This window comes from Lagopus leucura, unplaced genomic scaffold (assembly GCF_019238085.1).
Source record: "Lagopus leucura isolate 7727_CA_CO unplaced genomic scaffold, USGS_WTPT01 Super-Scaffold_100035, whole genome shotgun sequence".
Lineage (NCBI taxonomy): Eukaryota > Metazoa > Chordata > Aves > Galliformes > Phasianidae > Lagopus > Lagopus leucura.
In genome coordinates, this window is record NW_024962284.1 from 501604 (window position 1) to 517462 (window position 15859).

Below are 15859 nucleotides of genomic sequence, written 5' to 3' on the forward strand. Positions count from 1 at the left end.
TCCTCCTTGACTCTTCTCAAAGCTGGGGCTGTTCCCACCCCATCTTTTCCGTGGACCTCAAGGTTCACCAAGGTTTAACTCCAAGAGTGAAGATCATGTTAGGGAGGGAAGGCTCCCCCTTCCCTCCCCTCACCTTTTGTAAGTAATAGTTTAATGCTTTCTAGAACTTGTTTTAATCCCTCCCTCCTCCTTTCAGCCCCATTTAGGAACGTTCACAGGACACAGTAAGAGGCATGGGCACAGAGGATGGGGATGGAGTGGTCTCATTGTTCTCCCCGTGTTGGCAAGAGGAGCTGCGAAGGCTGACACCACAGGATTCCCTGCCTACGCTGCTGGGCGGTACTGGGCTTGCCACTCCTTTGAACAAGGGTGAAGGGCAACTTCCTCACCTCCTCCTCCTCGCTATCTGCCCATTGCTAGGCAGAGGCAGCTCCCTCCCAAGGCAGGAGGGAGGCCCACACGGAAGTCAAAGCCAACGCTCCATTCACATGCAACTTCAGGCAGAGTAACAATACTGCAACAAAGCCCTGAAACTTTGGGAGCCTCTCAGCTTGTCCTCAGCCCAACAGACTGATCAGAGAAAAAGAAGAGCAGGAGGAAGAGAAAGGTTCCAATTCACCATGCAGGTAAGAAACAAAAACTGGTCAGCAGTTGCCAACAGGTTGTTTTCAGCGCATTGGAGCCACCTGTATTTTGGAAATTTGGCGTATTATAAGCTCTGAGCTCTACCACTCAAATGCTTTCAGCCCTAGGGTACTCAAAACATACCACAGAGCTTCAGTTTCTCTCAGCGAATGCTTTCATTTTCACCATGAAGGTATGATGGGGAAAGCAATGCATTGTGCTCAGTCTGCAGTATCCAATAGCACCTGCAGCCTTGGAACAAGCGCGGTGGGGTCAGGGCAGTGGGGCTTTGCATGTCTGTACCACAGTTCAGAGCTGCCAGTGGGCAGATCAAAGAAGGGTGGTTTGGTTTCAGGAAAACTGTCACAGAATCACAGAATCATCGAATGGCTTGAGTTGGAAGGGACATCAAAGATCATCTTGTTCCAATCCCCCTGCTCCTATAACTTGAAAGAAAAGGCACAGATTATTATTCAGAAATCCAGGCAAACTTTATGACTGGGACAGCTAGTAACAGCACAGGCATTCTATCTGCTTGTTCAATTAAAGATTGTTCACATTTCTTAGGAAAACATGAGGCAAGGTGGAAGCGCTCTAGGGCAAGTGAGGAGGGCACAGGAAGCACTGGTAAGAACCATTCCCAAGATAAGAAAGCAATTTGGTCATTGCTGTGTACGGGATAGAAACTACCCAACCTCTACCAGTCTGTGGTGGGGAAGGAAAACAGGGGTGCTGGATCCCATTCAGATCCTTTACTTCAGTCACTGGCACTGTGACCACACTCCCCACTGAAGGGCACCCCTAAAGGATCGAGTAAAGTTCTTGCACAGAGCATCAGGATACAAGGGGACTAGGACCAACTGATATAGCTGGAGAGAAACTTTGGGCACACAAACCCCCTTGATATTAAAACACCGCTCATTGTGCAGCATGCTTCTCACACGTTGACACAGTACACCTCCAACCCTGCTCCAAACACTGATCAGGAAAAAGGCTAAATGGGCATCGTCCTCTTTGATAGCAAGGATTAGAGTCCATGGTTTATACAACCACTTCAGAGACTTGACTGTACATGGGGCTGCCTTGTGCTGCTGGAGCAAAACAGCCATCATCAGGTAGTGTTACCAGTCCCTTGGGTAAAAAAAAAAAAACAACATAGGGGTGAGAGTCCCAGTGGTCCCATGTCCCTGCCTTCTACAGCTGTCCCTTCGCACAAGCCCCATCTAGCCCCATATGGGGGCTGGGCTCCTGCAGAGCAGCCAAGGCTTAAAGCAGCTTTTGTCTCATGCTCAGACCCATGCACAGGGATGTCAGCAGTCAGCGTCAATTAAATCTGCTGAAATGCCTCTATCTGTCTATGATGCTTCTATCATCACAGGTTTGCAAACCACCCTCCACAGGTAACTGTGATTTCCATCTGTTCCCACTCTGAAGGTGGGCACTGGGAATTGCCTGCATGACCTGCAAATAATTTTCAAATTCTTCTGCTCTTCCCATTTTTCAGTCCTATGCAGAGGCACTAAAGGTGCTTGCAGAGGACGGACCAGGTGGTAAATCTCATTGCTATGAGAACACAGAAACATGCCTGCCGAGCTGCTACAGACCCTGCTCCCACAACATCCTCACTGCCTAGAGCCATAGACAGGTGACCTAAGAAGCAACCCCACTGATTCATAGCATTTGTCAGGGAAATGAAAAAACAATAGGTCCCTCTTGGGATTAAAACCAGTCCTTGTTATTTTGGGAGTATGTAGCAGCAGGGGCGGGATTGGCAGCATCAGATCCAAGAGACCAGCCTCATTACAGCATTAGAGCTGATAGAGGAAGGATGCTGCAGTGAAGCTCTGCAGATCCAGCTCCAATGCTGCGTACAAGCAGAACAGATATTGGGGTTAGTACCAGGGGAACAAGACAAGGCAAGCTGCAAAGAGATGCTGTCAGGCTACATCTGTGCCAGCAAGAGCAGCAGCAGCTGGGGCAGAGCCTTTTGGAACTCCTGTGCACAAGGGGGCCTCTGGGGATAGGGACAGACAGAGCTGATGTGCTGTGTGTAATGATCTTAAGTTATGCCAGGGGAGGTTCAGATTGGATATTAGGAACAATTTCTACTCAGAGAGAGGAGTAGTGCATTGGCACGGGCTGCCCAGGGAGGTGAGGGAATCACCATCCGCAGAGGTGTTCAAGAAACATGGAGATGTGGTACTTAGGCACATGATTAGTGGATACGGTACAGGTGGTTCAGCAGTTGGACTCAGTAACTTCAGAGGCCTTTTCCAACCATAATGATTCTGTGATTTTACAACTCTGAGATCTACATGCTCACCCAACTGGGAAGACTGACCTGTGCCCAAACCCACTTCTCCCACTCAAAAACATGCTTATCTTCTGAAGTCTTCTTACTTTGTCTCAGTCTCCCCCCTGCTTTTCTGCTTCGAGTGAAGACAGGGCCCCAGTTCCAGAGAAAGGATTTCACAGAGTATTTCAGCCCTTTCCTCCTCCCAGTCTCACCTGCTCCCATGGCCTCAATCCTCAGTGAAAGCTTGAGATCCAGGCTTTACATCACAATTTGGTTGCACCACCACCTCTCCACTCCTGAGATTACAGCTGGATGAACTTGTCTGGCCACTATTATTACAAGATACAAAGTCACAAAGCCTTTGGTGACAATGCAGGCTGATGATATCCCCATCCCCTGGCAGCTCCTTCTGTACTGCAACACCATGCCTCCGGGAACAGCAGTATAACTGTTTGTGGGGCCGCACTGTGAGTCACACCAAAGAACTGCAAAACAATAAAAAAAAATAAAATCAGAGCACATCTTTATTAAACTCATTGCAGTCACTGGCATATGAAGCCCAGCACACTTTTGCCAATCCACCAAAGACTGGTTGGACTAATCCCCTGTTGCCTAAGCAGCAACTGTGGCTGTAGGAACAGGGTGAGATCACATCAGGGAAGCCTGGAAGAGAGGATAGGGACAAAGTGATTTCAAAGTTGATGTGCCCCAGTTTTGGGCACCCACCACCAGGACCAGGCCATCCAAGGGTACTCCTACAGCATTCTTCTATGGAGGAGCACCCTGAACAGGGAAATCACCCTTAGCAGAGAGCAGCTGTTGCCACAGCATCATCTTGCTTGTTTCCTCCAACCTCAGAACTGCTCCACTTGGATGCATAATTATGCTGGAAGTGGAGACCAGGAGTGTATTGGGAAAGGTTTCCAACATGCCTGCTCTTACTCTCCTCCCCTGGCATCCCCTCGTGGCACCTGGGAGAGGAAAACTGGGCCAGGTAGACCTTGATCTTGGGTTATAATGCAGTTTTACTTACATGGGCTCTGTCTCTTTTGATGTACTGCAAGTATCACAGTATCATCCAGATGTTCATAGAGAGAGGTTTGCTCTGTGTCTTGATATAGAATCTCCCAAGGAGATCACTGAACTCTTTGCTGCTTCTTCTCTTCCACAGGAGGAAATTCTGTTGACTCCCTGGAGAAGTTTTCCTTTTGAAGACTCAGACACATTTGCCTTCACGGTAAGCTTTGCTCTGTCTGTGCTCAGAGGGAATTCACAGCTCAGAAATTTGGATTCTGGTTGGGGGGGGAGGTGTTAGGGCAGTGGCTGCTTCAGTTTCCCCATCCTCATACTCATTCACAGTCCCCAGAAACCCTCTACACAGGCATGATGAAGGTTCAAGCCTTTGAGAAGCTGAAGCTAAGAGAGAGCTCTCTGCTTGTCAACACCATTAATTCCCTGGTATTTTCTAGGGCCAGGATGAAGAGAAATGGGATTTTGTCCTTGTGAGTGACATCCATGAAATGGGCAGTGAGAAAGAGATCAAGAGGAAGAAGTTCCTGGATGAGCTGAGCAAGAAGGGGTTCACCATCAAGGTAAGAGGCAGCAGTTACTTGGTAACCTAGGATCATAGCTAGTTTGGGCTGCTGAGAGAACTGCCACACCTATCACTGCATCAGTACTGGAAAACACACGGTACACTAAATGAGGGGAAACCCCAGCTCCAAGACTCAGGCAGCTCCTGGCTTTTGCAGCTCTGCCTCTTTCTCTGACCAGATTGTTCTACTAGCCTTTCTCTTCTACCCACTAGAAAATTGAGGACAGGAAGCTATTTTATGGGGTCCGTGCCCCAAAACACTTCTTCCGGAAATACCAATGGCTCTTGAGGAACCCCGACAGCAGGCTGCAAGATCTCAATGCCCAGCAGGACGTACCAGTGACCACCAGGTGAGTGTTGAGCTGGACTGCTGGAATCTAGACCTTGCAGTCCCTTACCTCCACACCAGTACCCATTTTCTATCTCAATTCGCACTTGTGCCAGGCTTTTCCTTCTGCACAGAAACCAACTGCCACTATTGGAGCAAGGTGGCCAGTTCCCCATTTCTTCCCCATTTCCTTCTCTGGATTTTGGTGCCCACTCTACAGGGCCACAACACTAGGCTGTATCCCCAGAGCTGCCTTTAACCCCAGTTTCTCCTTGCTCAGGATACGGATCGTGAACTTCATCTTGCATAACACAGTGACACCCGACCTCGGTAAGGGAATGGGACCAGCAGGCCCATACATCCATCCCCTTTACCTCCAAGGTAATGCAGTCTGTACTGGTAGCAGTGCTCCGGCTCTGTGTTAGGCGTCCCACACCTGAGAGTGGGGATGTGACGAAGAGGAAAGAGCCAGGATGCAGCTCTGGAAAGGTGAATTTGCTTTTTCATTCCATGGCTGGGAAATTTGGACTGCAGGAATCAGCGCCCCTCTCACCGAGCCCACCGCCACTCTTCTGTGTCTCCAAAAATGCTTGTCCTTCTCCAGCTCCTTTCTTTCTCCTCCTTTCAGCTCCAGGGAGGTAGAAAGGGTGCTGGCTCTACTGCTGTCTCTAGGGACCTGCCTACCTGGCTCACTCCCAGCCTCAGTGCAGCTTGCAGCAGCCTGGCTGAGCAGCACAATGACAGGGATTAGTGCTGATCCCTTCTGAATAGCTCCGTCTCTCCCAGGCATTTCTTTCTGCCTCCCCAAAAGCTTCAGGGTGATTTTGCCTGTCAGAAAGCATATGAGAGAGAGAGAAATACTTTGTCTCACTAATCTTCCCCATTCCTCCTGCTACCAGAGAAGCTGCGTGACCTCATGAAGAAGAATGTCTTTGAGGCAGCATTTCCACTGCACGAGGTGAGGCCAAGCACATGGATGACTAGTAGGAAAAGCCATGAGAAGCAGAGGAGCCAGACCAAGTGGGAGAGAGCTCTGGGTGACTGGGGCTGTATTGAGATGTACCTGGATGAAGGGCTCCTAATGGCAGCTTGGCAGCAGGGCTGGGGTTTAAAGCTGCTCTAATATTCCTGGTGTCTTACTGACTTCTCTGTTCTCCAGAAAGAAGAGGTAAGGGAATTTCTGAAGGAGAAATGGGCCCGCTGGAGGGATATATTTTGCCAACAGCCAATTGAGAAGATCAGGTAACTGGCAAAAGAGTCACAGCAGATCTAGCCAAGCAACTCCACCTGGAACCCTTCCCAAGATCCTGTGTTGTCATTTTTTTTCATTTTTTATTTTAAATCATTAGTTTGTACCTCACCCTTTTCACATATATTGGGCCTCTTCTGCAGCTTGCAAAATTCTTAGCCTAAAGGGTATCTCATGGCACCACACTCCATCTGCTAATTTTGCAGAACGAAACAACCCCCGCATCTGCATGGTTTTTAATTAGCCTCTTTCATTTTCAACCACCAGCTCCCATGTTCAAAAGGAAGGCTAGATGAGAACAGAGCACCAGTGAACATGTTCAGCCTGAGGCTGAGCTTGGGACATGAAAGGCAACAAGGGACCTAGATAAGCACATTAAAGCTCAGAAGAACACAGCTCTTTTAAAGAGGGGGAAAAACTAACTTTCTGTGGCCAGGAGAAGAAAGGCAGAAATAATACGCTGCTTCAGGAGGTTTTCAGTGGGCTCTATTGGGGAGATAAAATGCTGAGATGCATTTTCTGCCCTTAAAGGTTTCTTACAGTTGAAAAGTCTAGCAGGAGCCCTAGGGAGACTTGATGCCTCCACGGTACTCAGTGTGAGACAGAACATGTTTGTAAGGTTGACACGACCTGTTGCTATCACAGAAAGATTAAGGGGCCAAGTAAAAATTATTTTCTTACATAGGCTGGGGAGCACAGCTCCGCTTCTGACTGCAGATAGGAAGTTAATTTCTTGGAATATAGGAGGGGCAGCGGGTCCATCACTCCATCACTGTAACTTCTTACCCACACCTCCAACCCTTCCCCACACTTGAAGAACTGAAATAATGCTGTCAGAAGAATGAAATGAAAGTACTAAATGGAAATAGCTGAACCCAGGAGGGGAAATTGATCTAATTTCAGAACCATTGCACCTTGCAGCTCTCTTATCTTTTTGAAGTCTTTTTGATTTGTAGACAGTGATTGCAACTTAGTCTCTCAACCACTCCCACTGCTTTTACCTGGCATATGATGAATCTGATCACATTTACCCTTGAGTCAGATCCTCAAGTTATCTCTGCCCCCATTAGAATCTTGCATTGCTATCCATCCTCTCTCACCTCTCAGCTCAAGCAGTGCTCTGAGCAGCTCTTTGCTGCGCAGCCCTACAGCACTGTCCTTAGTGTTCTTTACTGCATCCTCACTCATGCAAGGAAACCCAGGATCTCCCTCCATGTGCTGCTGCTGAAATCCAAGGGAAACACCTGTCACTGTATGGTTCTTCCACTTTGTTTGGACTGACTCTCCTGATCCACCAGACAATGCAACCACCAGATATGCAGACTGCCCCTCCTGGAGCTGGTATCTCTTTTGGGGGTGAAAGATCTCCAAAGCAAGTCTCACCTTTTCTTCCAGATGCTATTTTGGTGAAAAGGTGGCCCTCTACTTCACCTGGCTTGGCTGGTACACCTACTTGCTGGGATTTGCTGCAGGGGTTGGACTGGTGGTCTTTGTGGCTGGGATTACTGTTTTCAATTCCAGCCAGGTGAGGTAAGGAAGTGCAGAATGCCACACCCTGTTCATGAGACTTTGCTATGCATGCTACTTGCTGTTGCTTCCCTGAACTCCTTTCTCTCTAGCAAGGAAATATGTGAAGCCAATGACACCCTCATGTGCCCACTCTGTGACCAGAAGTGCCCATTCTGGCTGCTCGCTGACACCTGCATGTATGCCAGGGTAGGTATCCCTCTTCCCAAGACAGGATCAAGATGAAGGATGGGGGAACACTCCCAGCTTGTGCTGTGTCCACACCACCAGAAGGAAAAGCCACCTTGCACATTGGCTACAACATGCTAGAGACCTCCACTAGCCTCCTTAAAAAGGAAGAGGTATAGTCTCATCACGGTCTCCATCACCACCAAGGAGAAGGCATTTACCACCATCTGACAAGTTCAATTTTCATTCCCCTTCTTGTGTTTTGCCCCCCTGCACCATCTTTACTTGTTTCTGGGGAGATCAGGGTGACACAAGGATGACCAAATGCTGCAGCCTCTACAGTCTGCTGTCCCCATCACGTTCTTCTCTGATCTTCTCCAGGTCACTCACATGATTGACAACGAAGGGACAGTTGTGTTTGCCATGTTCATGGCAATTTGGGGTAAGTGTCAATGTCTCATTGCCAAATACACAGAGCCTGCCACTATGGCATATGTGAAGAGCATCTGGAAGGAAATGGGACCAACACAGCTTCATCATTCAGGGGCTTTTTAGTCCTTAGCTTCTCTACTTTCAGGGCCAGCAGCTCCCCCTCCAGACAACACAAGGGATAAAAATCATCCCAGCAATTTTCTTCTGCTTTTTAAACACTCCTTTCTAGAGAGCTTGTATCCTTCAGCCACTACAACCTTCCCCAGAGCATCCAACAGCCTCTCCTCTGCCTCTCCTGAGCTGGATGTCTCACCAATGAGGTCTCAAATCTGAGCCAGCTGCAGACATAAACTTGCCTATCACTATGGGTTGATATACACAGGAACAAGCTTAGGAAGCCCAATCCAGATTAAAAGAAGAGGCGGCTGTAAACGGATTTGCAAAGGTGTAACATGCTGGTGAATCCTGGTTGCAGAGACACAGGTGGCTGCTTGTCTTTCATAGGCAAAGAGCAGCCGGGGCTGATTTGCCATTCAGATTTCACGATAGTCCAGTTTGCTCTAAGGGAGGGAGTGATGAATTCTTATAATCTAGAGCCATCTCCTTTCCCTCTGCAGCCACTGTATTCCTGGAGTTGTGGAAGAGGCAGAGAGCCCAAGTGGTCACCAACTGGGATCTGTATGGGTGGGACGAGGATGAGGTGAGAATGCCATCTTTCCCGCTTAGCGTTTTCCTCTTCAGGGCAATTTATAGCTAGGCTTACAGAAATGACTTAGTAGAGGGACCTGTCTATGGATATGGGCATCTAATGGAAGCTCTTAAACAAGAGGCAAAGCCAATATCTGGAGCCTTTGCCCCAGGGGAGACAGAACCCTCCAGAGATTTGATCAAATTCTAGACACCTTTCTGCATTGCTAGTCACCTCTAAACTCAATCAGGACTGGTCATGCTGTCAGATATTCAGCCCCGTTCCTCCAGCTCTGATCATTCCATACTGCCATTTACACAGCCACCCTTGGGCTTTCCAGTACCTGGGGAAGGCTCTATTGAAACCTTCCTTTCCTGCATGTGTATATATGTAGAGAGAGAGAGAAAGAGAGAGAGATACTTTTTTATTCTTCTTCAGGAGGAGCTAGCTATGGAGCTGATCAACAATTTGCAGCATGAACCTCGGCGGTATCGGCACTCTTACTTGCGCAGCACCATTGTGCTCCTCTTGGTTCTGCTCATGGTAAGTGCCAGGGGGAACTTAGGGTAGGAAGAGGCAAACCCTTGACATTGTCCGTTCTCCTTATGGGACAACAAGTGGACAAGTAGAGGTGGATATGTCTGCATTACGAACATCTAATCCATTGCTGAAGAACACTGGCTTGCACCTGAGGCCACAACCAGATGAGTTTTGGTGAAGACAGTTTCTGAAGCACTAAAGTTTCTGAAAGCACAAGATGGAGCACGTCCTTCCTTCCTTGCTTCTCACCTCTCCACTGTCCTCCTCCACAGATTGTTGTACTGATTGGCATTGCCCATGCACTTGTCATTTATCGGGTGGTCGCCACGGCTCTCTTCACCCAGAGTGATTCCGAGTTCTTCCGTGAGCAGGCTAACCTGGTGGCAGTGATAACAGGGGCCGTGCTGCACTACATCACCATTGTCGTCATGACCAAGGTGCAGACTGCAGCATGGGGTGGGCAACGGGTCTTGTCCTTTTCCATCATCAATTCTCCCTTATTGTTTTACACCTCTTTCCTGCAGATCAACAGACGCGTGGCCCTCTTTCTCTGTGACCTAGGTAAGGGAAACTGGGGGATGCCCCCACTCACACCCCACAGCACCAAGCTGCCCAGTGGTACCTCCACCAAAGAAAAGAACTGTAGGGCACCTCCTCATTGGTCCCCAAATGCAGCTAGTCTTGTGGCTTCTTTCCTTCCTCCACAACCACAAAGCATCTACCAGGCAGTTCTTGCCATGGGATCCATGGGGAGTGGGATAAGGTTCCACCTCTTTATGATCAACACCCTGCTCCTGTCTCCAGAGAAACCACGGACCTTCTCCCAGCATGAGAACACCTTTACCATAAAGATCTTCATCTTCCAGTTTTTGACGAACTTTTCTTCGCTCATCTACATTGCTTTCTTTCTGGGGAGGTGAGTTGTGGTAGGGATCCAGGGGGACCCCAGCTCATCTACTTTCCCCCTCAGAGCACCTGGCAGAAGTGAGAAGGGGGTAAACCATCTGGGATCTGAGCAGGACCATGGCTTTTCCCCAAGGAATGGGGAAGTGGATGGGAGAACACCTTTGCCTAGGCTAATGCCTGGAGAATGGTGTCCGCCATCCCACAGCTGGCTGCTTATCCAGAAAGGAGTTACAGGTGAGGCTCAACAGATATCACTCTTCTTGCTTCCCTACTCAGGATCAATGGCCACCCAGGGAACTACGTGCGCATTGCTGGCAAGTGGAGGCTGGAGGAGGTGAGAGACTTGCCATAAAATCCTCTGACCCCATACCACAACTCCTACCTTGCTTTTCCCCATTGCCCAGCAAGGCACAACCAAATCTCTGCTTGGACAAACAGTTCCTCAGAACCTTCTCCTCTCATCCCTTTGCAGTGTCACCCTAGCGGCTGCATCACTGACCTCTTCATCCAGATGGCCATCATCATGATGCTTAAGCAAACCATCAGCAATGTGGTGGAGTACCTTGTCCCGTAAGCCTTATTCTAGCCCTTGAAGTGCTTGCTGGTGTTCTTGGATATGCAGGACAGCTTCCCACTTCTTACTGAGAGTAACCTTGGTCTTCAGGCCAAGATCTCCTCCCTTTCCCCATCTCAGGTGTCCAGTGCTGCCCCTGCCACTCCTGCCATCACTCTGCAGACAGCAGTACAAATTTCTCCCTCCCATTGCAGCTGGCTAGCCCACAAAATACGCAAGAGGCAGAAGCGCCCCAAGAAGAAACACCTGGTGTTGGGGGAGGAGGAGGAGGCTGAGGACCCCTGCAAAAAGCAGTGGCTCATCAACTATCAACTCAACGAGGTCAACATCTTCAGCTTGTTTGATGAATTCTTGGAGATGGGTATGTAGGGGAGGAGAGGATGAGCAAGGCAGGATGCTGTGTGCAGTGCCATCTGTCCTCCTTGTATGGGGATAGCATGATGCAAGGGAGAGTGCTGAGACTCAGCTCCATGCCCAGTCCCACTAAGGAGACCATTCCCAAAGCAAGAGAGAGCAGGCAACCATGTTGGCTTTGGAACCTTGCCTGGGACCTTCCTCTCCCCTCCTAAGGGTGTCAAGGAGGTGGCTGTAACCCCAGGGTAGTCCTACTTGGTTAGCTCAACCACTATGCTTCAAGGATCCCCCTCTCTGATAGGCCTGGAAGAGGTGGGTGTCTCCTGTGGGGGTATGAGGTACCCAAGACAGGTTTATCTCCCCTTTCACTCCTGAAACTTCCCTCTGACAAAAGCCACAAAGCAGGACAAACTCAGACAGCACCTGAATACCTGGGAGATATCCACTCCATGGTGGCTCCACACCAGCACCTAGCATTTCCCCCCTCTGCAGTGATCCAGTACAGCTTCACCACCATTTTTGTTGCTGCCTTTCCTCTGGCCCCATTGCTGGCGTTCTTCAACAACCTCTTTGAGATTCGCCTGGATGCCATCAAGATGACACGGCTGCGCCGGCGCATGGTGCCCAGGAAGACCAATGACATTGGTGAGGTGGGGCCCATGAGAACTGCTGCTTGTGCAAACAGTGCTGGTGTTAAGTCCCTTCCAGTCTGAAGGAGTCTTGAGCATTCCTTTGCTGGGATGTGCTCTTGACTGTGGAGATAGCAAAGCACAGGGAGAGCTGTGGACTGGGGAGGGAGAAGCAATTTCAGACTTTTCAGACAATGAGGGGCACTTTGGAACTCTCCTTCCTTGACCCAGACTTCTGTTTGTGCCACGCTGTTCCTGAGCTGCAGCTGCATTTGTAACCCTTGAGCAAGCTGTCAAGGGAGCATCACCAACCTTCTCCTCTCCTGCAGGAATTTGGCTGCAGGTCCTGGAAGCCATTGGCATCCTGGCTGTCATCGGGAATGGATTGGTGATTGCCATCACATCTGACTTCATCCCTGTGCAGGTCTACAAGTACACATACAGCCCCTGCATGAAAGAAAACAACACTGCTGTTGAGTGAGTGTGGCTGGTCAGCTGTTCCAACCCTCCCACAAACTCCCTCAGTGTGACCACAAAGCAGGAGCTTCACCTCACCACCGGGCTGATGTGAATTGATGTGCTCTTTTCCCCTTGCAGCTGCTTGACTGGCTACATCAACCACAGCCTCTCTGTCTTCCATATCAAGCACTTTGAGCCAGACACAAATCTGGCTGTAGAGATCTTAGATTTGGTCAAGAATGGGACCACAGTGTGCAGGTAACAGCAATCTGTGCTTGGTAGCATCCCTGCCAGCCCCTCGCCATGGCATCCAGCCCTATGTGTAAAGACACCAGAGCTCTTCTGAGACCCCAATGGGTCTGGTAAAGAGAGGGACTGGCACTGAGAGGTCTCTGCTGCAGGTACCGGGATTACAGGAATGATGAGGACTACAGCTACACTGTCCAGTTCTGGCATGTCTTTGCAGCCCGGCTTGCCTTCCTCATCCTCTTTGAGGTGAGTGCTAGGGCAGCTAGCCAGGGAGGAGGCTGAGGCCACTGGGGTGATGGTGGCGTGTTAAAGTGGCCCTGCGAACTCCTCACTGCCATTGCGACTCCATTTGTGTCCTGCAGCATGTGGCTCTGTGTGTCAAACTGATTGCAGCCTGGTATGTCCCTGATGTGCCCCTGTCAGTTAAGAATCATCTTCTGGATGAAAAGCACAACAACCTTCGGAAAGAACTGAGGTGGGTAATGCCCCAGAATGTGCTAAGGACCATGCTGGACTGAGTGCAGGAGTCCCCACCAGAGCCCCACAATGGGGCCAATACCCACCACCAGCCCAGGACATGCCTCTTTGGTGACACTGGGCTCTGAGCAGATCCTCCATCTCCCTTTGAGATGTAGCTTCTACTCCCATTTTGAGTCCAGCCACTGCTACCTGGGGCTTGTAGCATTACATGTTCATTTTAAGATGGAGTGCATTACATTTACGAGTGGAGTTTGGAGTGCATACATTACGGCAGGGGAGATTCAGGCTGGACATGAGGAAGTATTACTTTTCAGAAAGGGTGGTCAGGCACTGGAATGGACTGCCCAGGGAGGTGGTGGAATCACCGACCCTGGGGGTGTTCAAGGAAAGACTGGATGTTGCGTTGAGGGACATGGTTTAGTAGGAGCTATTGGGAATAGGTGAACGGTTGGACTGGGTGATCTTTTAGGTCTTTTCCAACCTTAGTGATTCTATGATTCTATGATTCTATGACATGTAGATGAGGCCCACCTCCCTCCAGGCCAGTAGCATCACTAACTAGCCCAGGTGCCTGGCTTTTAGGTCTCTCAAGGCAGTGAATTATATTTGACAAAAGGTCCTTTTCCCACTCTGAATATTGTTCCCACAGCCCCATTTCTTCCCAATTCAGGCAGTCCTAGCCCTTATGCCCCTTTCCTTTCTCCTCCAGCATGATGGAGTACTCCACTGAAGTGTAGCCTCCTCTCATGGAAGAAAGTGAAACAAGGACTTGAGCCCCTCTCCCCAGCCTGCCAGCACAGCCAGAGAGGCATTCATGAGCTCTGGCTGTCACCAACCATGGACTTGAACTGGGGAGTGATGAGGTGACAGCTGCTTCACAGGAGCAGGATGCTTATAACTAGTACAGCCACAAAGAGGAAGAAAGTGGCAGCAGAGGTGGGAATAGCGTCTTCCCAGCAAACTCAGCAGCCGAGGAAGAGCTATGACACAATGGAGCCAGGCTCCTCAGCACCATGCAGAGAGCTCAGCATGTTTGGCAGCATCCAGCCATCACTGGGTAAGCATGACACTGGCCTGCAGGAGGTGCCCTGGCTTCCATATCAGTCATTGCCTTCACGTGCCGTGTAGCATCATGGAAAAAAGTGGCTACCTCATTCCAGGTTCCCTCTCCAGATCTTCCTTACACTTTGGCCCCCTCTTCCTCTGCTTTCACTGACCTCCCTGCTCTCACACTGTAAAGAAGGTTCAGTCCTTCCTCTTTCACGAAAGCCAGCACAGTCTGCCTCACAGCACAACTACTGCATAGCTGTGGTTCCAAACCATCCTTTCCCCGATCTTTAGTAAATTGCACTTATTATCCTGATTGTCTTTTGCACAGGGCCCTACCATGCCCCCACATCTGCTTTAACTCAAATATATATCCAACTCAACTACAAGAAAAATGGTCAATAAATGCAGTGACTGTAAAAACTCGAGCAGACGGACCCTCAGTCACCAAGAGTAACTGTATTCACACTGCTATCTTTCCTGCCTCCCCTTTCCTATTCACAGCACCTAAAGATCATTCACTCCCCCTTCTTTTTTCTTCATGTGGATAATGAAAAAAAGGCTGGAGCTTAAGCATTTATGCCTAGCACACTGAGGTGGAGTGAGAGGTGCTGCATAGTGGCAGAATTAAAGGAAATTGACATAGTGGCAAGAACAAGAGCAAGAACGTGCTGGACTGACAGAAGTACATTTAGCTATAGAGAAAATCCCGAGTCACAAGGCTAGAAAGTGTTATCTCTTGCTGCAAAGCACAATACATTAGCCCTGCCAGCTTGGTATTTCATCACCTCTTTCCTTACAGCCCTACAACAGTGAACACAAGAGTTTGCCTATGGCAAAGCAGGGGTTACATGCCCCAGCTGGTCTGGTGTCAGAGCAGTCACTGGAACTTTTCTAACATTTGTGTGTTCCTGGCTTCATAGGTTTGCTCACTGCCAGGTCTACCTGTAGCTTTACCAAATCGAGGCAGAGTTATTTGCATTAAAGGAACAAAGTCTTTGTTCACATTATATGGAAATGACAACGTGCCCTCAAACGTGATTCTCCACTCAACCCTGAGTGCAGAAACAGCCTTTTGGTACCCCACAGCATTTCCAAATTATATTATTTTGAACCTGTGCATGGCAGCCTTGCTGAACTGGGTCTGCAAACACTTGAGAAGAACAACTTTTTTCTAACTTTTGTTAATGCGGAAGACAGGAGCACCAGTCAGGTCACTGCAGCTCAGTTTCCAGCTTTGTTACCATCCTTGTAAACCCTGGGTCAAATCCACTGGAGAGTTTCAAAGCTGACCTGAGAGTCTTTTTCTTTATGAGTACTGAAATCCTTTAACCAGTTCTGAAGTTTAACCTCGAGCTCCATGCTTTCATCCCCTCCTCTGTCAAATAGCCACAGGTGGCCACTTGTGTTAAATTGCGGGGATATACTGAATAGAATCTGGGAGCTAGGCAGGTGTCACTGTGCAAGTGTGTGAGCACATGTAATAGACACACAGCCACAATACAAACCCTGAATGATGCAGACAAGTGAAGATGAGCAGCATAGCTCAGGATTAACTATTTCTTTAGGGCTGATCTGTCATGTTCTATAATTAAAAGTCAGGTTAGCCTGAACCCCTGCTGTGTACAGAGCGATATTCCTGCACAGAGATGTACATGGTGATGCTTCTTCCCATAATAAAAGCTGCTCTTAGCACCGCATGCCACAAGAGGCCA

At 49.1% G+C, this 15859-nt stretch overlaps 1 protein-coding gene across 1 annotated transcript; it reads left to right on the forward strand.

The window, feature by feature from the left end:
* The first annotated feature begins 620 nt into the window (after window positions 1–620).
* Window positions 621–14471, forward strand: ANO9 (anoctamin 9). Its single transcript, XM_042882634.1, has 23 exons — window positions 621–626; window positions 4092–4157; window positions 4390–4512; window positions 4728–4864; window positions 5123–5172; window positions 5742–5800; window positions 6002–6084; window positions 7487–7621; window positions 7711–7807; window positions 8168–8228; window positions 8836–8918; window positions 9345–9449; window positions 9719–10007; window positions 10251–10362; window positions 10629–10686; window positions 10825–10922; window positions 11121–11287; window positions 11773–11925; window positions 12239–12386; window positions 12507–12626; window positions 12770–12863; window positions 12980–13092; window positions 13807–14471. The coding sequence occupies exons 1-23, from the start codon at window positions 621–623 to the stop codon at window positions 13832–13834; spliced, it is 2385 nt and encodes a 794-aa protein (XP_042738568.1). The 3' UTR covers window positions 13835–14471.
* The last annotated feature ends 1388 nt before the right edge of the window (window positions 14472–15859 follow it).

Bases quoted from the DNA above. Each gene is read 5' to 3' on its own strand.
- ANO9 (XM_042882634.1), top strand. The intron at 4,158-4,389 runs GTAAGCTTTGCT...GGTATTTTCTAG, and splicing joins CAGACACATTTGCCTTCACG to GGCCAGGATGAAGAGAAATG. The intron at 12,864-12,979 runs GTGAGTGCTAGG...TGTGTCCTGCAG, and splicing joins CCTTCCTCATCCTCTTTGAG to CATGTGGCTCTGTGTGTCAA.